General features: G+C 35.0%; 1 protein-coding gene across 1 annotated transcript in view; it reads left to right on the top strand.

The window, feature by feature from the left end:
* LOC105839903 (dynein assembly factor 5, axonemal) overlaps positions 1–24,953 on the top strand; it is a 169,135-nt gene that overhangs the window by 62,780 nt on the left and 81,402 nt on the right. Inside the window, exons 3-4 of the mRNA XM_036290987.1 lie at positions 1,090–1,285; positions 12,573–12,879. Of these exons, the coding sequence (XP_036146880.1) occupies positions 1,090–1,285; positions 12,573–12,879 (503 nt within the window). The remainder of the gene's footprint in view (positions 1–1,089; positions 1,286–12,572; positions 12,880–24,953) is intronic.

Raw genomic sequence — 24,953 nt, 5'->3', positions numbered from 1 at the left:
GTACGAGAGCCCTTTTGAAGTACTGTAGAGCAATGAAAGAACTTTTTAGTCAGGATCAGAGGGAAGCCCACGACATCACGAAAGAAAAACTTAAACCAGTCTACATCGAAAAGAAAGACACTAAGCAGACGGCTAAAGAGGAAGAAACCACAAGCAAAGGCAGGATAACAATAAGAAGCGGAAGAGAATCAAAACCTGTAGTACGCTTCAAAGCAAGTAGGGTACTCACCATAACCATGGAGTTCCTGTGGTGATTCAAAGACATCTGAAGACACGTCACCGCGAATACACTATTAAGAAAGTGCGGCAGCACTCAGCGCGCCGAAAAACTACTTGTAAAAGGTATAGTACGCGCAGACGGACGTCACTAGAGGTCCACGCTCACCCCGGAGTAAAATGACGACGGAGAATCTTTATAGGAAACGGCGATGAACCAGAACCTTACTTCTTGCGCTATAGTTGGTGTAAATTAAGAACATAACCTTCAAAAAATTTTTTTAAGGTTAAACAAATTTTTTAATTTTTATTTTTTATCAAATTTTTTAAAAAATTTGGGGGAAAATTGTTTTATTGATATTCATATATATTTTTCATCAAAATTGGTCGAATTGTTTTCGAGAAAATTGACTTTTTAAATTTTTCTCTTCCCCTCCATATCTCCTAAAATAAAACAGATATCAAGTTATTATTTAGGAAAACATTTATGTCACATTGATGTAAACTTATGGCATGAATTTAAACCTGATATTTGCGGGGGCAGATTTTACATACTTATTTCGTTAAGCTCTTTATTCTTTACATTTTTGGGGTCACCGATTTCAAATTTGAGATCAGAATTTCAAAATTCAAAATGACGGATTCAATATAAAAATCAATTTTCAAGGAAATCTGATTATTTTTGAAAACTTTGATGCTTTATATTGGATCCGCCATTTTAAATTCCAATACTTTAACTTTCTTTTTTTCGAGATGCACATATATGGGTTATCGTCTTATTCAATAATCTATGGCACGTCTTATTTTTGCACACATATGTGTTAACCACAGCGAAGAGGTTAAGAATCAAATTAAATAAAAGAATGTTTTTAGTTTTCAGACCGAATTTAGGATGTCGTGTAATCACACAACAAAATCTATTCAAGCTTATTGGCGGTATCAGCCTTGAACTTGGAGATTGGCTGCCTGATATACGTGTACGTTCCGCGCAATTACTTTGTGTACTGATATTAAATGTTGAGGAGGAAGTTACACAGTATATTGAAAAGCTTTTGCCGCTTATGTATCGGTAAGATTTATTTTTTATTACACTCAAAAAGAGTTGTTTTAATTTAATCAACTTAACTAAATTTTTTAACTTGACTAAAATCTTTGACACAAAAATGTAGCAAAAATATTATAATAATACATTGTATAACGAGGGCGTAAAGTTCGTTTTGTGCACAAGTGCGGAGGGGATGCATGGAACCGTGCATTTATCCGCACAAAGGCTGTTACGTACGTGTTGCATACCACAATTTTTGTTAGTCTTACGAACGATAGTGGTTTAATTGGCGAACTGAAAGCGATATAGTAGACATTAATCCAGAAATTGTCCTAAAGTATGCATTTTATTCGAATCACTGCTTTAAGATAAAAGAAATATTTTAACGTGCACGACACTTTTTTATTTCAATAGCCTTGCGAATAAAACTCTTTCGATCATTTTCATTATCTAGCATATATCCGTTTAAGTAAGAAACAAAATTGTTATTTAAAATTCAGTTTCTAAGACAATTTTTAAAATAAATAGTTAATAAATAAATTTTATATTACACAAGAATAAAGGAAAGCTTAATGAAAAAATAAAAATTTATGGTACTTAATTTTTACTTAGTTTTTAAGAAGGTAATTTTGAAATTGACTAGTTTGTTAGAGATGATGCGCAGTTGGCTGTGCTTTGGGATCGTGACGGTGGCTTTCGGACTTGGGTAGAGACCGGTCGGGTGACACTCACTTGGACACGGTTTAAATGGACACGGTGCTTTTGGACTCCAAAAAATTTTTATTTAAAATGTACACCAGTTATATGCACACGTAAAATTTGACCACCGGATATTTGTACACGAAGAAATGCCCACCGTTTACTTGGACACGTAAAAGTTGCACATCATTCATTTGCACACCGCTTACTTGTACACCATTCACTTGCATACCGTTCACTTGCCCACCACTCATTTGCACACCAAAAAATGCACACCGATCATTTGCACATAGAAAGAAGCACACCGATCATTTGCACACGGAAATATGCGCACTGATCATTTGCACACGGAAAGATGTGCACTGATCATTTGCACACGGAAAGATGTGCACCGATCATTTGCACATTGTTCATTTAGACACGGTGCTTTTGGACACCGTTTATTTGCACACCGCTCAGTTGCACACCGTTGGTGGTGTGCAAATAAACGGTGTCCAAATAATTGGTGCGCATTTCTTGGTGTGCAAATGAGTGGTGGGCAAGTAAATGGTGTACAAGTGAATGTTGTGCAAGTGAGCGGTGTGCAAATGAATGGTGTGCCACTTTTACGTATCCAACGTGTGGTCAAATTTTACGTGTGCATACTGGTGTACATTTTTAATAAAATTTCTTTTGTGTTCAAATGCACATTGTGCAAATGCACCGTGTGCAAATGCACCTTGTGCAAATGCACCGTGGCCATTTGAACCGTGCGCTAGATATTGTGTCCAAAAGCACCGTGTCCAAATGCACCGTGTTCATTTGAACCATGTCCAAGTGAGTGCCACCCGTTAGCAACCATAGACAGAATTAACTATGTTTGACTTGTAAGCGTTATTATTGATTGATATTTTTTGGGCAATTCTTCTGTAATTTACTTCGTTTATATTGCCTTTTAGATGATATCTAGGCACATATTATAACTCAAAATGTGTATTACATAATTTTTACGTATCTAAGCATTTGATAAGGACCGAAACCAACGGTCGAAACGTTGTGCGTTATTTGTTCAATATATTTGAGGCCAAGCAGGTCAAACGTAATAATTACATTGTTTAATTTGAGAATATACTGCTAAGTATGTCGAATGTATAATTTGAAGGCATTTTATATGTAAGAATTTAAGAGCCTAAACCAGGTAAATAGATATGGTGTGCATGTATGTATGAATAATTGAGTATTATAAACCAAGTCTCTTCTTGACAGTGTATATGCTGAAGTAAATTCTATTCTACGCGTTAAGTGTATAATTTAAGGACAGTCTCTACCCAGGTAGCATATATGTATTTCCAACACAATTTCTTCGAAACGTTTCATAACCGGCTCTTGAAAACATTTTTAATTAATAAAAATGTCCACTCCAAAACGTTTAGGGAAACGTTTTTTAAATAGTAAAAAAGTTTTAAGAAACAGTTAAAATTTATTTTTTTCCTTTATTCGTAAAAAAATAATTTTTTCACAGATATAATAAAATAATGCATTGACGCACGCGCACGCGCGTGTGTGTGTGTGTGTGTATGAATGCATGTGTGTGAATTATATATACTTATGGAATCATATTTGTTTAGCAGCCTGCCATTACGCTAGTGGCGCTAATATAACAATATGAACAATAGTCATTTGATACAAAAGGCATTTTTAGTTTCGAACACTTCGAAACTTTTAATTATACATATACTTCATTATTCTTTTTAAAATTTAACATATATAATATAAATGTTTTACGTAGCACATATTTGTATCAAAAACGTTTTATACACATACACGCGCGCGCGTATTGGGTAGCCATATTATTATCTTCTCCTTTCTCTCCTTCTCTCTCTCTCTCTCTCTCTCTCTCTCTCTCTCTCTCTTTCTCTATTTATCGTCCGCTTAATAACAAGCAAAGTTTGCAACCGCTGGATTGACTGTAAGGGCCCCCGCACAGACTTTTGCATAACGCAATAACATAAATGCATAAGAAATTCGGTTGGTTGAATTTCTTATGCCCTTTGCTTATGGACCAATCAATTTGCTTATGTACATACGTTATGCGTTATGTAGAAGTCTGTGCGGCGGCCCTAAGCGCGTCAGAAAGGTCCTTGAGGGGGCGGCGGTATCCGTCTCTCTCTCTGGCTCACGTATCTATATTACTGAATGGCTCGCCGCCTCTGCGCGCCGTATCTTCTCTGACGCAAGGTGGGCTGTCCGCGGGCGGATTGCTGCACTGCGCCTGGGTGCGCAACGGGCGCATTTGCGTGAAATGCAATTCAAATTCGCCTCCTAAAACAATTCATCACCTCGAGCACGTTAATACCGTCCTTGCCAAGGCCTCTTTGCTTCTCAATCTGCCTCTCACGCTCATTATGGGCGGACCCTCCATCGGTACTTCTTCCTCGCTCTCACTAACTCTTATGCGTCTCTCTCTCTCTCCCTTTCTCTCTCTCTCTCTCTCTCTCTCTCTCTCTCTCTCTCTCTCTCTCTCTCTCTCTCTGCCGACATGCCCTGCTGCTTCCGCTCCGTCGTTCACCAAAGGGCCGCCTTCGCTCCGATTCCGCTTCTGTTTTCATCTCAATCACTATCTCAGACTCCTGCCCAGGCCCCCGCTCATCATAACTGTAAGCACTGCTTCAAACAAACGCGCCACTAACACCATCCCGAAGTGGCACGCTCAACGCAATGCATGACTCGTGTTCCTTCCTCCAACTGCGTACAAAAGCCACTACGTTTATGCCATGTTAATTGTCAGTCCCTCCTCCCTCACTTCCAAGAGTTTTGCAACTACTTCCTGCGTAATATCTGATATTATCGCAATGTCTGAGACTTGGCTCAAAGTTCACATACCTGATAGCCTGGTCACTCTGTCTGGCTACCGGCTTCTTAGACACGACAGGAATGGTAAGATGGGGGGAGGATCGGACTCTTCGCCACGGCATTGGTGCCACTATTCTGGCCTTCTCGCCAGTAACTTTCTCTGCGCAATTCAAGTATCTGCTGCTGCATATCTCTATTGCGTCGCTCCGGCCTCTTCTCCTAGGCATACTTTACCGGCCCCCCAAGTTGGGATACCTTGCTATATTTTAGACTGAATTTGAGAAACTCCACCCTTCCTATTATAGCGCCGTGATTATAGGAGACTTTAACATTGACCTTAACCGTCCATCTTTCGACTCTAATTTCCTTCTTAACTTCTGCTCCAGCAACTACCTTTACCTTGTCTCTTATTCCGACACGCATCATACTCCTTTCTCGCACACCTGCATCAATCACTATCTTCTAAGCGATCAATTCCTACTTCTTTCCCACCACCAATTCCCTCTTTTCTTTCTCGTTTTACATGACCTGATCGAGGTCTTCCTCAATCTCCTTGTGCACTGGTCACCTCCTCGCACAGTCACGATTCGAGACTATTTCAACTTCGAATCCGACAGGTTCTGCAGCTCTTTTAATTCCTTAGACTGGTCCGTTTTCTTCCTACCTTCCTCGCTCGATGATAAAGTTTCCACCTTCAACTACCACCTTACTCTTGCTCGGGACCTCCACGCTTCTCTTTATTCTTTTAAAGCCAGAAGGCTGTCCGCCTTATGGCTTAACAATGCTATTCGGTCATTAATGCGACACAAGGACTCCTCTCATCGCGCGCTCCGCCGGCATCCTTCTTCTCACCTCTGGCACTCTTTTAAATCCCTGAGCAACGAAGTGACGACTCATAGACAAGGCTAGAAACACCTACCTTACCAATCGGTTAGATTCCATTACCCATCCATCGCGCTTATGGTCGCAGCTAAGAACTTTTGGCCTTGCCAAGTCAAAATCCGTTCTTTCCAGCGAGATTCTTCTTGAACAACTAAATTCCTTCTTTACCTCTCTATCTCTCATCTGTTTCCATCCCTCCTTTCTCTCCTCTTTTTGATGCCCACACTCCTCTGTCTTCTCTGTCTGATCCTGTCACCTTTTATTTCCAACACATTATCCCCTCTGTTTTACAGAAAGCATCATTACCTTCCTCTAACTCCACCGGACCAGATAATATCAACCGCCGCTTCATCCTTGATAGCTTGCCGACAGGCAAGGGATAAGTTGAGCAAGTTAAAGATGAGGAGAAAGGGTGTTTAGGGATAAGTTGAGCAGGTTAAGGATGAGGAAAAAAGTGATAATCTTTCAACTTATCCTTAAACACGTCCACATTTTCCTCTTGCTGGAAACTTTCCCATGTTATCCCTCTTCCCAAAACAAAAAATCCCCTGTCTTCATTTGATTTTTGCTCCATCTCCATCCTCTCTTACTTCTCCAAGGTCCTTGAACGTATTGTCTACGACCAACTCTTCTTTCATCCCCATAATTTTCACTTCCTAGATCCGTTACAGACCGGCTTCCGAAAAGGCAATAGCACGCAAATGCCCTTGTTAAACTGATCGATGATGTCAGGTTGGCCATCAATAAATGCATGGTCACCTTGCTCATCCTTTTTGATTTTTCTAAGGTCTTTGATCTGGTTCATCACAACTTGCTTCTTCACAAACTGTGCTATCTTAATCTTGCCTCGCCCGTTCTGGTGTGGTTTCAGTCTTACCTCTCTGACCGATGCCAGAGAGTGCGCGGGTCTGCTAGCTCCTTCTCGTCCCGCAGGCATCCCCCAGGGCTCCGTCCTTGGACTCCTACTATTTGCATACACGTTTTAAATGGACACGGTTCATTTCGACACAGGAATTTTGGACACAGTAATTTTGTACCCATGAAAAATAAATTTTAGACAAATTACAACTTGGACACGATAAAAATGTACCGTGCAATTGGACACGTAAAATTTGTACACTGCAAAGTTGTACACCGCAAACTTGTACACCGCGAAGTTGTACACCGCAAACTTGTACACCGCAAACTTGTACACCGCAAACTTGTACACCGTGTATATTGTATTAGAAATCTGCAAACACATATAAACTTTACTTTGTTTGCAATGCACAACATGGGTTAGCGACTTCGACTTCCGAAGGCGTGTGTGTGTGTTTGTGTGTGCGCGCGTGCGTGCGTGTGCGTGATTGCGTGCGCGCGCGCGCGCAAACTATTCTCTGCATCACATGGATTTGCGACTTTCCAGGCAAAACTTTGTGGTGTACAACTTTGCGGTGTACAAATTTTACGTGTCTAATTGCACGGTGTACATTTTTATCGTGTCCAAGTTGTAATTTGTCTAGAATTTATTTTTCATGGGTACAAAATTACTGTGTCCAAAATTCCTGTGTCGAAATGAACCGTGTCCATTTGAAACGTGTACATTATTTTGTGTCCATATACATATATAAAATTTTGAATTAAAAATTTAATATTAGTACATTATTTCGACCGTAATATATTAAACAAATCAATGAGTTTTAAATCGCTTAACGGTCTACATCGGATCTTAGTGATGAATATAATTCTTTTTTATTGAATTTAATTTTCTTAGTTTTATTTTAAAAAATTAATTTTTATTCGGTCTATAGAAACCTAAAAAATATGTTCTTTAAACTATTGTTTTAAAAACGTTTCCGTTGTTTCTTATTAGTACTTGACGGTTAAAAAATATTAGATACATTTAGAAAACGTTTATAAAACGAACATGTGCTACCTGGGTAATTAATTGCTTTTCGATCAAAATGTTTCAAAGTCAATGGTTATAAAATTGTTATTATTTTTTTATTGCTCTATGAAATTTGCGATTGTTGTATGTAAAGCGCCAGTGTAGCATCAATTGGCCGAATAAAAATGGGATGTTCAAAATATGTTCTGTACATATAATATATATTAGGTACCTGAACCCAATATGGCCATATACCCAGTTTGGACCATTGCCGATTTTCAAATAGTTACATAATGAATTTTATGCTAATATATCGTTCAGGAAGTCGATATAGTGCATTTATGCTAGTTAACTGCTTAATATCTCCTTTCTATGGCTTGTAATCACACTTTATTTAAATTGTGTCTATCTGAATTTAAAACAGACATAAGTTTTTGTTTTGTATAACTATCGTGTAACTATTATAAATATCAGTAATTTATATTATTATAATTCTTTATTTATGGTTTTCAACACTATATTTATTTTACATTTTTTATTTCAACGCTTTATTTATAATTAAAGGAAATTCTTTGTTAGGTGAAACCATTATGGCCAGGAACACTATCTCAATATGTATCGGTGTAGCGGCGTGCGCGAGGTTATTAACAGCCAATTTAGTTGTCAGAAGCCCACCGATGGCACCGATAATGTAACACGATTTGCTTTGTGATTTTGTTTTGATAAGGTTATACTTGATTACGTTCTGTAAATGTTTGTGCGTACTTATTTGCAGTATATTTATTATGAGTTCAAAACGAGTAACTTGGTCATAAAAAGATCTCAACAGTGCCTTAAATCCAATTTTAAGTAAAACATTTTCAATGTATGAGGCATCAATGCAATTTAGAATACCAATAAAAACATTATGCCGATATATAACGTTTAACAAAACTATTAAAGCAAGTAAATAAATTTATTATCGACAATCATTTTAAAACACTGCAAGATGTATTAGAAAAAAACATTTATTTAGAAATCCAGAGCGGATTTTTAATGTTGATGAAAAAGACATTTGATTAATTTTATACAAAGAATCTAAAGTACTTACTGAAAAACGAGCAAGAAGAATTTATATCATGGGCAACGAGCACACTGAAAATGTGACTGTAGCATGTGTAAATGCATTAGGTACAATAATACCACCAATGATTCTTTTTAAAGGAAAATGGATAAAACAAGAACTTCCGCTTGGATCTACATGTTGTATGACAGATCAAGGTTATATGACGTCTAAAACATTTGTTCTCTGGATTCTTCATTTTGTAAAATATAAACATGCAAGTCCGTGTTTTGTTATTTTTAATGGGGTTAAATCTCATTTAGATTTTAATATTGTCAACGTAGCAGAAAAAAATGACGTCTTTCTGTATTGTTTGCCATCGAATACTACTTATGAACTTTAACCTTTAGATAAATCTGTATTTTGACCTTTGGAATATTATTGAGACCTAAGAAATTCAATTGTATTGGCTTCAGAAGGGAGAAAGGATTGTAACTAAGTAACGTTTTGAACAGATTTTTAGCAAAGTATGGGATAAATGCATAACACCTTCTAATATTAAAGCAGGATTCAAAGCTTGTGATATTTTCTATTTGATCCATATGTTATCTCAGAAGACTTTGCTTTTAGCACAGTAACTGAGATGTCAGCACTTGAAACTTGTGAACTACTGACTACAACTTCTGGTACTTTGAACCAGAGAGAGAAAGTCCGGACGAGACTCCCAGCACAACCACGATCAAACTTTACTCGATGAGTTCGTTTAATCCGTAAATTATGCCTAGGGTCTTGTCCGGATAGACTTTAACTATGTAGATGTTCAAAGCGCGAATTATCTGACCGCAGCAAATACGTAAAGACACGTCGGTTTTTTTTATAACTGAAAAAAGAACATTCCGAGAAAAAATGTCTTGTTAAGAGCTATGCAGAGGAGATACTCGCAGATAAAATGGAATTAGCGAACGCGTCAGAATCTACAATTGGACAATTATAAAAATTAGCAAACATACGCGATTCCGCTGACCAGTCCGCGGCCCTTTTTATAAGATCCGCAGAAACTCCCTTTTTGGCTGCATGGGATGTAGATGCGTGGCGGGTGCTATGCGCCGTAAAAGGGCCGTCTACCACACAGAACGCGAGAACACTCCGAATCCAACGACTTATAGTTTGGCTTTCCATCGGGTCAAAGGGTCGTTTTAAAGCAATGAACAAAGAATTACAACTTTCCGGCCGCAAGCTCGCAGTACGCTCCAGATAATCTGAAATGAGCGCTACTAAAAATAAGTTATCATGACCCTAAAAATGCGAAAAAGAAAGTAAGGGTTGAGGACAACCCGGTGCCGAAGTTTTTAAACGATCCGTTATACAAATAAAAACTTTATCTGAGGTCAGAGATATCTGTGAGACCTTGATCGCGGTCAACGTTTGACAATGCTAGCCATAACATAACGCAAGCAGCAACACGAGCTTTTTTGTAATAATATTCAGAGAACGGTTCTGGTGAGGGAACCAAGAATCTAGCTTAGTAATTACTGGTGCTGGGTCCCATATAAAATAATATTTAGAATTTTAAAACATCCGCTCCCTTGCAGAAGCGCCGTATTAACGGATGATTGCCAATTTCATTTGCGAAAACTAAAGATACCGTGAACCTCGAAGTATTAAGAGTGGAATATGAGCCGACACTACCTAATTCCATTGTCAAAGAGGCGAGGACGTCTTCTACCCCCGAGGAGAATAGGTCGGTCGAGCGACTGGCAAAAAATCCACCATGATTGTAGGCGGCGAGAGTATTGCTGGATTGAAGGGGCGAGCGAGGCTAACATCGCATTTAGTGCCGGTTCTGGAACTCGTCGTGCTTCAAAAGCTTGCCGGATAATTTTCATGCCGCCAGGGAAAGGGAGTTTGCCGGATGTTGGGACCTAAGAGGGGTGAAGAGAAGATTATTAGATGGAGAGAATATTAGAGGTTTTTCAGTTAATATACGCTGGAAAAAAGGGAACCAGGGCTGCAAAGGCCACCATGACACAATGACAACACCTTCGGCATTGTCATCAAAAATTCTGCAATTCAAGGGTGGCGAAAGAAGCAATTTTTGATCTGTTTTTAGCCTCATTCTTTAAGACTTTAATTTAAAAACTGTTGTATATACATAGTACTTAACGTGCAATTGATTACATATAATTGATTTGTTTTTAACGTTTAATTATATACTCTTATGTTTAATTTATGTTTTTAACATACATTTTATCTATGTTAACTGCAATTTTATAATGGTGATACATTTTATTACTTTTGTTTCTTTATTACAACAAAAATTTGTTTCAAATATAACAAATTTTTTTATCGAACATTGTTTTAATTAAACTGCAATTTTTTAGAACTAAGTTATAAAACTGACTAATGTTTAAATTTTAATTAATGTTTCCTGTCTTTCTTGAAGATTAGTTTGAGGTTAGGTTTTTGACAGCTATAGAAGTTAAGATAAGGCTAGATAAATACAATTTTATGTACTGAATAGTTATATATCTATTTTTTTTCCATAAGCATGATAATAAATGCTTGCCCTAAGAGCAAAAAGTCGACTTTAAGTCGACTTAAAGTCGACTTTACCGAAACTTGACTGGCCTGAAGTCGACTTTTTTAAGGACGAAAGTCGACTTTTAGTCGACTTATAGTCGGCGAATGACCCAAAAAAACGTCGACTTCCCGTCATAACGAAAAGTTGACTTTCCGTCAACTTTAAACGTCAGATTTCAGTCAATTTTCTATGCAGGGGATTTATTCTGTACTGCCTACCGACAACTATCGGTGTCGTTGCGTAGATATTTTATATGGCAAAAAGCCTGCACAACGACACCGATATAGTTGTCGGTAGCCGGTACAGAATAGAGCCCCAGATCGAAAACGCAGAAATTTTGGATGGAAGTATATTTTTAAGGTTATGAGTAGATGTTTAACTCGTCCTGTCAAATATGAGGAAAAGTTTTCGGGAATTATCGAAACTTTTTGATTAGAGAAATAGACGTACTTTGTTGCTTTATCATCGCGATTCTGAACCTCCTGTTTCAAACAAATTATTATGGTGGTAATATTCTTTTTCTTAAATCATCTGCGATTTACGATAACTCAATAAATATTATAATTTGGCAGACGTTTCGTTTTTCGATGGATTAGTAATGATGTCGATCCTCTTTTTCTTGTCGGCCCAAACACGAAATCTTTTACGTCTAATGAATGACGCAGATAGAGCAATAGCACTGGATAGTACATTATTGAATGATTGATTAAAAGTGGTAAAATTGACTTATAAAAGTCGACTTTTCGTTGACTTTTCGTCATTTTTAAAAGTCGACTGAAAGTTGGCTTCTAAAAGTCAACTTTCTGCTGACTTTCCGTCAACTGTGCTTTTAGAGTGATTAAACATGTTGATTTTTTTTATTTAGCATTTTTTCATAAATTCTTATGAAAAAGAGAAAAATGTATAATTGAGCTACATTGAGTACATATGTACTCCATATAACTCAAGTGCTACTTTAAAAAAAAATCTTTACTATAGTTGTCTAAATAATTAAAAATGTCTTATATATTTGTTTTACAAATGTTTTTTTATTTAAAATCTGGTCCTTACTTTTTTATTTCATATTTATTAAACATGTTGATTTTTTTTATTTAGCATTTTTCCATAAATTCTTATGAAAAAGAGAAAAATGTATAATTGAGCTACATTGAGTACATATGTACTCCATATAGCTCAAGTGCTACTTAAAAAAAAAATCTTTACTATAGTTGTCTAAATAATTAAAAATATCTTATATATTTGTTTTACAAATGTTTTTTTATTTAAAATCTGGTCCTTACTTTTTTATTTCATATTTATTAAAAAAATAGAAAAATCTTCAGACCTTAGGAGGGACATATTGGGTTCTGATAACTTATATCTCTCAATCATATGCAATAAACTTTATTTATAATGATGTTTATTACAGAGCTTGTAACGATGAGGATAAAAGAGTTGTTGCTTGTATGGAGGTTGCAGCGCGATATCTTGGCTATTTCGTAAAACCCAAGATTTTCTACCACTTAGTTCTTCCTACTTTGGACGAAACTCTAACAATCGGACATTTGCGTGTCTTCGCGGCAATCATCAGCGGTAGCGAACGGACAGCTTTATCGCAACAGTTAGACATGATTGCAAACTTCTTGCAGCAGCCGAATATTTGTCGGAACAAGGAGAGCAACTATCAACGTCAGATATTGTCTTGCTGTAATTCCCTTCTCGTAGTTTGTAAAGAGGTCCGAATGCAAGTTTTCTTCATTATACATTATATGTCTAATATATTTAAAAAGTTGTTAGCTGTAAGTGAAGTTTCAGTATTTATATATTTAATGTAGATACATGAAATATTTGGACTAAAGAAATTTTAATGTATATAAATACTTAAACTAAAAAAATTTTATGAACTTAAAGAATTCTAAAAAATTTTGTCAACAAGTTGTGTTTCTCAGTGTACATTTATATTTTAATCCTTTAAAGCTCAATATACATAATTATGTACTTTTAAATTCTTACTAACAATAAGTTCTATACATTGATAAAATTGTGAAAATATGTTTATTAGTATAATATTCATAATCCCTCCTATAGGGATAGAATTAGATTCTTTGCTCTAATTTGAAAAACAAAAATATTTTCATTATAAAAACAATCAAAATTACAATCTAAGATATCAACTTCATAAAAATTTAAAAAATGTGACGTTTGACATTAGTTTTGACGTTACCCAGAAAATATCAAGTAACACAATATTGAGACTTTATAATTTTTCACTCAACAATGTAACTGTTACATAATATATGTGTTATATTGCATTTATATTGTTGTTATGTTGTTGGAGTGCGCACAATGGTGGATAAAAAGATCAGAATCGGGAATACCGTCTTACTTGATACCGTATATATGGCGCACTCGTGCCCACGGCTATTATCTCACTGCAGCACTATCAATTTATTAATATTAGTTCATTCACATAATATTTATTAATATTATATCATTAATATTTCAGGCTTTGTTAATTTATCTAACAAGGGAACGGACAGAACTGTCCCTCACCGATTTTAATGAGCTTTGGATATGTTGTAGAACATAAGAAAATATTAGACCCATATTTTTTTTTATCTGCGTATCTCGACGTTTAGGGGTTAAAACCACCCTTCGAAAATAACGCATTTTTTTCGTTTTTTGCGAATATCTTTGAAAATATAAGGTTTATGAAAAAATGTTCTATACAAAAGTTTTATGGTACTTTATACTCTTTACAATAGTATATTTATATTTTTTAAAAATTTCAAATTTTTTAATTTATTCCACCCCCCACCCCTTTTTTCAACATTTTAAAAATTTTGTAACGACAAAAATTAAAGAGCATTAAAAGCCGAATCCACCCATTTATAATAACATATGGGTTCCATCATTCTCAATTATTAGCAAAACGAAACAGTAATCTCGCACTATAGGTGCCGCGCTAGAAGTAGTGTTGCGTTATTTCTTTAGTCGCGTCACGCTCAATAACTGCCTCTTCTGCGTATATTTTTATATTAAAACATAAAAATGGATTAAACAACCGGTCCCTCTATCAACACTGATATTAAAGTTATTTGTCTGTGTCGTATGCAAAATGTATATATACATCCGTATAAATGTATTTTCAAACTTCAAATTAAATTAAATTATATACTTATATACTTATATTATCTTTATTATCAGAGCGTGCTACGTGCATATAGTGTAAATAATATAATTATGCAAATAGTTATTGCAGTTTATGTTTTATATTTTTCTCTTGATATTATATATTTTGTTATATTGTATTTGCAGTTTTAAATGTTAAAAAATATTTTGCTTCATATTAATTTATATTCGCATTTGTAACAATGAAAATGTACGTAGGCACATACGTATATATATGCTACTTTTGTTATATATATGCATTTATGCTTTATATCGTGTAATACGTTGCGTATTATATAATTAAGATTAATCCATTTTTATGTTTTAATATAAAAATATACGCAAAAGAGGCAGTTATTGAGTGTGACGCGACTAAAGAAATAACGCAACACTACTTCTAGCGCGGCACCTATAGCGCGAGATTACTATCTCGTTTTGATAATAATTGGGAATGATGGAACCCATATGTTATTATATATGGGTGGATTCGGCTTTTAATGCTCTTTAATTTTTGTCTTTACAAAATTTTTAAAATGTTGAAAAAAAGGGGTGGAGCGATAAATTAAAAAATTTGAAATTTTTAAAAAATATAAATATACTGTTGTAAAGAGTATAAAATGCCATAAAACTTTCGTATAAAACATTTTTTTATAAACCTTATATTTTCAAAGATATTCGCAAAAAACAAAAAAATGCGTTATTTTCGAGGGGTGGTTTCAACCCCTAAACGTCGAAATACGCAGATAAAAAAAAATATGGGTCTAATATTTTCTTATGTTCTACAACATATCCGAAGCTCATTAAAATCGGTGAGGGACAGTTCTGTCCGTTCCCTTGTAAGTATTAGAATAAAAATGTACTCGTAATATGAAACTGAGTCGTTTAACAATATTTAACTATCAACGTGTCAAATATTCCGATGACTCTATGTTATTTGTTGCTAGCGCTGACAACCAGCGCAAGACGGTGTGATAGAGGTTGCCCCTACGCGAATCGGACGAAAACTCGTCTACTCCAAGTGGCGTCTCTCGCTGAACCAAGTATATGTATATAGTTGGTATCGACTATAATGATTTTTTGTTGGCTTTAATCCATTAAGGGCTACCAATGGATATCTACCAAGAACCTGGGAAATTTGGATTCAAAATAACTGTTTCAGGCATTAGAGTTATGAAAATATATGCTATGATTTTTTGCCAATTTTAAATTTTAAGATGGCGGATCAATATAACGGATCGTAATTTTAAAATTATTAGCTTATTGCATAAAAAATTGTATATAGAGGTTCTTTGAGTCGCTGATTATTAATCTGTTGTCAGAATTTCAAAAATTAAAATGGCAAATTTAATATGGCTGCCAGAGTCCTCCAAAGTATTGATTTTTTCGACAAAAATTGCTCCCGATTGCTCAATTTTTGTGTAAAAGACCCCGCACTTTTTGTATGGAAAAATGGGTTTTATACGAATTGGCTCAAATTCTGGCAAAAGATAGCTGAAAGCATGCCAATTAAAAGTTGTCATTGCCAAGTCAATTCTATGAGTCATTTTCGACTCAGCGACGCTTGAAAATGAAAGTAAACGTGTCATGTATTTCGAATAATACATTCCCAGATAACACAGTGTCTTCTTAAAGAATTCATAAAGTAGTTTTCCTTTCTGAACAGTAATTCCTGAGAAATTCATAGAAGAATACTTTAAGAATAACGTAGGAAGTTACATGCACCATGATTCGAATTCCTCAAGACTTCTTAAAGTATTCATTAGGACATATATATTTATTTTTCTACTTCTCCAAGTAGATATCTCAAACGTAGATATCTTCTGATAAATGTTCCGATTTTTATAATATTGGAACGTTTCTCAAAAAAATTTAAAAAATAAAAAATTCTGATTAATTTTGTAAGAAAAAGAAGATTATACCATGTTTCAGCCAAGCCATATTCGTACCTGTTAAAGCATGTTTAACTTCTATACCTGAAAAAACGGTCACCCATCCAAGTGTTAACCATCGCCAACGTTGTTTGACTTCGAAAACCATACGCATCCTAACGCCCCGTGATGATCCATGAACACTTCTTGTTTATGCATACATATTTGTTAATATATTGTTTTGATAATTATATATAGCGCATTTCGTGTATAAAAGTATAAATTAGCATTTATTAAGAGGATGCTAAACTGCTTGTCAAACTTGATCGAGGTCGATAATGTAGAGTCATTTGGGTACGTTATTAACAAAATTTTGTATGTATTTCTTTTATAGATTTAGAAATCCTTTTCCAGAATTAATTGTGGAGAATTTTTAATTCTGTAAATGCAATTAAAAAGTTGTACATTGGAACAAATTGTACAATTCTGACGATAAAACAGATAGGATCCTCTTAAACACCGAAAACTTTTTTTCTAAGGTTCCTAGGCTCATTCTAAAAGCACAGTATTGTTCTTTGCTGAAATGCCAAGTGCGCTCCATGCTTATTTTATACGTACAAAGTCTAAAACTTTTATACGCAGCCAATGTTTTCACGAGTCGACTACAGAAGTCGATAACAAAACTATAATTTTCTAACTTTCTTTCGTTTTTCGTATGAAATCGATCGCAGCGCACCGCGTTATTATCTGTACTTTAATTTTGGAGAAGGATTTTCAATTCCATGCAATCAATAAAAAGATTTCGGTGTCCGAAAATTAATGATAAAACAGAGCAGTTTAGTATCCCTTTAAGCGATATATACTTATAAAAATGTAATTGAGATTATCCAAACACTCGAGTAATTTCTGATGAATACTCAAAGTATTCCAAATAATAAATCGCGAAGTATTCATTGCAATGAACTCTTAAGGAATACTTCAATGTGAACTCATTGTGGCTAATTCCTCAAAAATTCTTTATGTATTCATTTTTCTACTTCGCCAAGTATTTTTTAAAATGACTTCTCTATGAATACTCTAAATATTCCAAATAATAAATCACGAGGTATTCGTTACAATGAACTCTTAAGGAATACTTCAATGTGAACTCATTGTGGCTAATTCCTCAAGAATTTTTTATGTATTCATTTTTTTACTTCTCTAAGTATTCATTAAAATGACTTTTTTAGGAATTTCTGTTCATCTCTGTGTTATCTGGGATTGTGTCTCTTTTAGGATCAAACAACTTTTGTATGAAGCATTTGTTGTAAAAAGGATATAACGTAAACATATATTTTATTCTACGTGTATAGAATCTCGAATTTCATAAGTTCAAATTGCAGATCTTTTATATTAAGAGGCACAACAATAGTGCTTTGCGTGCCACGCGCAGCGAGGTACCACCGTTGCATCTTTTACGCGAGACACCGTTTGCGAGATTCCGTTATCGGATTCTCAATAACGATTGATTTCTAAATAGGCTTAATGGATAGCTTAGATCCTATTTATATAATAAAAGTGTTTTTTATTTTTCTGCTACGTGACTTACGAGCGGAGATATCGCGTTTAAAGTTTACCGCTCAAGAGTAAATCTGATTAAGTAACGTCGTCATTATTGTCGTTGTCATCGTCGGAGCTCAGGACAAATGGTGGGGGTTTGTACTGTTGACTACGATAAATGGCTCACGAATTGACACGGACACGTGTCTTGATTGGCGGTTGAGTCGGCGCCGTTCGCGTGTCGATGTTATTTGTATATAATGGATATATAGTATCATGGTGGAAAGAAAGTAAGTGCTCATACTGAAGACGCGTTTTCGTATCGTTCTGCGCATTGTACCAGCGGCCTCCATTTTTAAATTCCTGTGTTTATATCAGAAGGCATTTAACCTTAATTTCGGACATTTGTAGGTTTGTACTGTCTAAGTATCGGAACACTATGCCTTCATATGCAGTGAAAAGTTGCTCAAACCATCCAGGGAAAAAGGGATCTGAAAATCTAAAGTTTTTTAGATTTCCTATAGATCCCATTTTAAGTGATCAGTGGAAAGTCATTTACCAAAATGAAAATCTTAATGTAAAAAATGGTACGTTACAGAAACATTTATTCTATTTCGTTGTATTTGCTAATACTAATTGTATTTAATTAAATAAATAATAACAAAAACAATAATAATAAAGATTTTGTATGTGTATATCGGATCTGTGTATTCGATCTATTTTATCCTTTTATTAATTTTATGTAAATTGTACACGAATAAATGATATGTCATTTAAATTTGCCACTAAAAAATGGCGGTCACTGGAACAAAATTTCATTGGCTGTTCAGAAATATGCGTAATAGCACACCTTACTTTCTTTCCACCATGTATAGTATATAAAGGAGACTGAGGCCCGTATTCATAGTCGAGTCTCAAGTCAACACTTAAAATGATCTTGGTCAAGTTGATCTTATTCAATCAAGACCATCTCAAGAACAGTAGATTTCATAGTCGTGAAATAAGATGATCTTCATGAAGAAGATGTTGCTCAAGTAAGTCTTATTTGATTCAAGTCTGACTTGGCAAAGACGTACTTAAGTTCATTCTTATTCTCGATTCGGCTATTTTCGTAATATTTCTGTTAGTTCGACCAATACGAACCTTTGGATTTAAGGCGCAGTTTGATTACCATCTTCCTAATAATTACAGTATAGTCCATAATTATAGATATTTTTATGCTTTTATAGTATCCCTCATTTTTTGCGTTTTTATTTAGAAGCCAAAAATTAATCGTTAGCATAATTAAAAAATACTTTTTTAATATTAACTCTCTGACTGGACACTGGGTTAGCCACACCCAGACTGATTTTCAAACGTGTGCCATTTTATAACAAGCAGCAATGGGGAGATGGAATATGGGGGAGAAGTTAGGTGTCTTTTTTTATCTTATGCGTACTTGATCCAGTCAGTACTCGCTTAGTGCCTGCAGCAGCGTGAACGGAAGTTCGATTCTGGGTGTAATACACCCAGTGTGCAGTGAACGTTACAAAATTGTGCAGAGCGGAAATTTGAAATGTAAGTAAAAGTGATTACATTTAACTATAAATTACTTTTTTTAATAAACCAAGTAAAAGAACATTAATGAAGTGTATTTTCGTGTATTACAAATCAATTTTTGTATGTTTCCAGAGAAGTAAGTATACGAAAAAGATAGTTGAATTTTCATCTCTTTGCTTTGCTCTGCGAAGGTAATGTATTTGTTTTTATTATTTAATTGGTCATTTATTAACTGTTTAAAATTATATGATTGAGAATAATAGAAATAACTAGCTTATAAAAATACGATTTTGTTTATTAGATGATTACGCGGGGCAAGGGACGCCAAGTCGAGGACCTTGAAATATTGTTCAATAATGACAACAACTTAGATGCCGATGCCGAGTCTGATAAAGGCAATGTGAGCGACACAGATAACGCTGTGAATGAAGATACATTATCTGAGTCGGAAACCGATGCCGACAGTGGAACCGAAGAAGGGGAGGCAGAACTGACTGCTGCGAATGCGAAACACAACATACTCGCCGAGCCGACGATAAAACGAGGCCGCCCAGCATTTCTTCGCTCAAAAAGTGGATTACGATGGTCCATAAACGCTCCAGAAAGAAGAGGTAGAAGGTCTACCTCCACGATTGCTTATGTTTCTTTTATAAAAGGTCAGGCTTTGAACGCACATACGTCGTTCGTTTAGATGCTTGGAGCGTTTTGTTTACAAGTGAAATACTTGACATTATTGTGAATCACACCAACGAAGAAATTGATCGGTGTATAGCCCAAATAACAAATGAAAATAGAACGATTCAGTCGTATCATAAACATGTAGACATCGTAGAACTGAAAGCATTAATAGGATTGTTATATTATTCGGGAGTACAGAAAATAAATACATCTCGATCAGCAATTTGGTGGAGCAAACACGGCTTTCCTTTATTCAAACTTTGTATGACATGGCATCGCTTTTTATTTTTGATAAATTGTTTACGATTTGATGATAAGAACACGCGCCGTGAAAGAAAAGCAGGTGATCGTTTCATGCATATTCGTGAAATTTGGGACTTATTTATTTCCAATTGTAAGAATAATTATGAACCAGGTATGAATTGTACTATCGACGAACAATTGCTTTCCTTTCGGGGACGTTGTATTTTTAAAATGTATCTATCAGCGAAACCTGATAAATATGGCATTAAAATCGTGACGTTAAATGATGCTATAATTCATTATTTATATAACGCTATACCGTACATCGGATCCGTGAACAAAGCGCCTGTTCCATCGTATTATGTCAGGAAGTTATGCGAACCGATTTACTTTTCGGGAAGAAACATAACGTGCGATAACTGGTTCACATCAGTTCCTATTTGTGACAAATTATTCAACGATTACAATTTAACGCTAATAGGAACAATTAAGAAAAATAAACGCGAAATTCCAGCTCCATTCAAGAAAGTGCCTACAGACAATAGCAACGTTCAATTTTGTTTTGCTAAGAACAAAACTCTGATTTCGTACAATCCCCCAAAAAAAGAAGATTGTATTACTATTGTACTTCATTGCACAATACAAAAAATATAGACTCAGAAACAGGCAAGCCAGAAATTGTTGTGTTTTATAATAAAACGAAAGGGGGCACAGACAGCTTCGATCAAAAATGCCATCAGTACTCTGTTGTTAGAAAGACTTTGAGATGGCCTTTACGTGTTTTCTATGGCATGCTCGATTAGGCGAATATTAGTAGTTTCATTTTATATTCATTAAATGAAGATAATGAGAAAATTTTAAGGATAAATTATTTGTTTAAATTATCAGAGCAGCTTGTTCAGCCGTTTCTAGCGAAACGCCTTACTTTGCCAACGCTACGCTTAAATTTGCGTTTACAAATTGAAGAATTTGTGGAAAGATACAATCGACCCGAGGATCAAGATTTTTGTGATCTTCAGGCCGATAACAAAATGGCGAAACAAAAAAGATGTGGTTTCTGTCTATTACATTTAGATAGAAAAACTAATTTTAAATGCTTAAAATGTGAAAAACCGATGTGCAAAGACCACACAGCAAAAATCTACAATAATTGTTGCAGATTATAATTTAAATTACATGTTTGACAAAATTATAAATTGTATTTGAGTTAAATAAACAATAATCATGAAAACAATAATTGTTGTCGTTTTATTCACAAATATTTCAATGATTTCGATTTTACGTATTAACCGTTAGATCTAAAAATAGTGAATATTCATTTCTTAAAAAAAAAAAAAATACTTTTTAGTACAAATCAAAAAATTGATAATAGATTCTTAAAATATAACTCTTCAGCTTTCCAATTACCATATTTTGTAGTATTTTTTTTTGTTTCTACAAAATACAGCCGTTTGAAAAAAAACAAATTTTTGTGCAAAATTTTTTGATTTATTGTCCGTTTATCGAATATATTTCTTTTTACTTTATACATACGACTTTCTAACCTATTTTATCACAATTCTGAGAATTTTTCCTTCAGAATAAAAAAAATGGATTAAAATTTGTCGATTTTTGCCCGAAATACAAACCGTCAAAGTTTCCTGGGTGTATACCCATGTGTGCAGTGAACGTAACTTTTTGATAGTGTGCAGTCAGAGGGTTAATATATTCGGTTAAGTTTCTTTAATTCGTGGATATTAAATGCTTACTATATAACATTTTGGAACAGCAACTGAATTATCTTAAAAATGTACAAAAACAAATTTACAATAACTTTTAAATAGCATTTATTTTAAATAACAATCATATTTTAATACTAATTATAAATAATAATATTAATTATTAATAACCAAAGTATTTAATTTTAATTTTTTTTAATTTGAAAATTTCATAAAATTTATTCTTTAATTGAAATTTTAATTTTTAACGAAAATCTTGAAATATATATATTTTGTTGTGAGCGTTTGCTCGTTTTGGGAATTCTTTCCCGTCGGTAGTTGGGATTCGTCCTGCCTTAAGGGTTAGGACCCAAAGGGTGAAGGTTTGGCTTAGTGTATGAGAGAAAGGAAACTCTTCTTGTTTCTTCGTTGTCTTTATTTTTTTCTCGTGCGCTTACAATCAGCTGTGTTGATGTCACGTAACACTCGCGGTAAGGTGTATAGTACGCGACGCGGCTTGGACGTTGTTATGTTTCTCTCCGCTCGGTCACAGCGTGGTCGCGTTTATATATTATAGTATCTGGCGCAATTTCGGGGGCCAGTGACAGGGCGTCGGTAGCTTCCGCGAGGCTAAGCGTTTCGACGTCGGAAGAATAGCCTTGCAGTTTGATTTTGTAGCGTAGAGCCTATTTCTAGGGCGATACGAACTGCTTCCGAGCGCGCTGTTGTAATCTCACGGAAGTTACTTGGGACTTCCGTGAGTGCGGCGGATTTTTGTGCGTCTTTCGAAAGAGGTGCTTCTTGCAACGTCTTTCGAAAGATGCGTGTCGCAATTATGATAGATATGGTTGTAATCGGCTTACAACAATTCTTTAATTTTTAAAATGTAATCTTTTTATTTTGTTTCTGCAATAGAAATATATTTAAATTTATTATATATTAACCCTCAATCCCTCCCGTGTTTTTCGGCACCTTATTCTATCCCTTTCTATGGGTCGTTTTCATCCTCGCCCTTATAACCATATAAATAATGGTTTAAAAAATCTAAAAAAAATCATGTATACCCCCTCCCTTTAAACATTTCTCTTTAAGAAACTACCATTATATTATCTCTTTCTCCCAAATTTAATATGTATTTTTTAATAAACAATGAGAAAAATTAATAAAAAAATTAATTTAAAAAAATATATATATAGCGATGGTAAAAATTTTGAAAAAAAATTTTTTTTAATTAGGTTCTGCAAGGAAAAAGTTTCTCTTCACAAAAAAAATGTCTGATCAACGTAGAATGAAAGCAGATATCCAATTTCATAAAAATTGGTATTTTTTGCGGATGATGAATATTGTTGTAAAATAGGGAAACATCAATAAATCTACAATTATTTTTTCTGCTTAAAGTTTTAACAAATTATTACTATTAATACATAGTAAAAATACAAAATTTTGTTATAAAAATAGAAAAAGAACAGTTTAAAAACAGTCGCGAGAGCAATTTAAACAATAATCATTGCAAACAGGTTTGTTGCATCAAGCACAACATTGATTGGTCTTTTTATTATTTCTGTATAAACAATAAAAACATCTTTTTCTTTTTTTAAATTTATTAGTTAATGTCCAATCTTCCCAATATTTGCCGAATGCTCAATTTTATTGGTCTGTTCAAAGTATTCTGGATTTTTAATTTCCATTGTAGATGTTCAACTTAAAATATATACATAATTATGTTCTAAAATGCATGTACGTGTCCGAAAATACTTAATTTACAAAAAAAAGTTTTTTACAAAAAAGTCATTTTTACTTACGTAATCCCTCCCTATGGGTCGAAAACGTTCTATTTGAATTTTATCTGGCTGGCGTTTGGAGTAAAACAAACGGACCGGGCTGGCCTTTTGCATTGAAGATTCCCCCCTGTTGTGAGTGCATCACACTCACATAAGAAATGTCGCAAGCGACAGAAGGTGTCAAGTGACACCTCGCGCGCGGACATCGCTCGGCCTACATACCGGGCGTCGCACCGGGCACTGCACCCGGTTGCTCAAGACTTAACACCCAAAATCATCTGATAAAGCACACCATGTATGTGGTAAAAGATGACTTTCCGATGGAATACGATGGGATACTAGGCCTCGACTTTATGAAGAAACATAAAGTAGCCTGCGATTACGGTAAAGAAAAATTGAAGATTGCAGGTGTCATCTTTAAATTAAAACCATACAGGAAAATAACTCTCAAGCCGCGCAGTGAAACCACTGTCCGAGCAACCACTAATAGAAATCAACCCAAGGTAATACAAGCAACAGAAACAGAGCCCGGAGTATACATCGGCCGATGCATGGTCGAACCAAAAAATTTAACGTGCGCAATCAGCATAGTAAATACTACTGATAAGCCGGTAAAAATACGCACACCGCACGTGATTATTGAAGATCATGACAAAAACGATCAGCAAATATATGCGGTAATTAAAGAAGCAGAATGCACAGATAAACGCCCGCGGAGTGAACAAATCTGACAAACACTACGCACCCGGCACCTTAACTCGGAAGAAAGACAGGCTCTCACACGGATATGCGAAGAATATCAAGACATATTGCACCTAAGTGGAGAATCACTGACATGCACCGCAGCAGTGAAATATGAGATACGTACACAAAACAGACAACTTATGTCAAATGATAGCCGGAATCAGCAAGGAAACATGCAAAAATTTGCATGAAATTATTAAGAAAGGTTTTGAAAGAACCAATAATCTAATAGAGCGCATAAACGCGACGTACAAAAGACAAACCGCACAAAAGAGAGGATTGGTCGATGGGATAGGCTCTATTGCAAAGTCATTGTTCGGCACTATGGATGCAAATGACAAAAAATTAATTACCGAGCAATTGGCGATATTACATAATGCTCAAGAATTAAATAAACACGCAATAAAAAATCAACTCAAAATAATAAAAGCGACAATAGCTCACATTGACAACAACGAACGAACAATTCGTCAAAACGAAAATACTCTCGCAGACGCGACTGACAAACTACGAACGAAACTAATCGAGGACGAAAAACAGTAATTTGCAT

The sequence above is a fragment of the Monomorium pharaonis genome, chromosome 8, assembly GCF_013373865.1.
Source record: "Monomorium pharaonis isolate MP-MQ-018 chromosome 8, ASM1337386v2, whole genome shotgun sequence".
Taxonomy (NCBI): domain Eukaryota; kingdom Metazoa; phylum Arthropoda; class Insecta; order Hymenoptera; family Formicidae; genus Monomorium; species Monomorium pharaonis.
The sequence above is the reverse complement of the archived record's forward strand: the minus strand, read 5'-3'. Positions and strand labels throughout refer to the sequence as shown.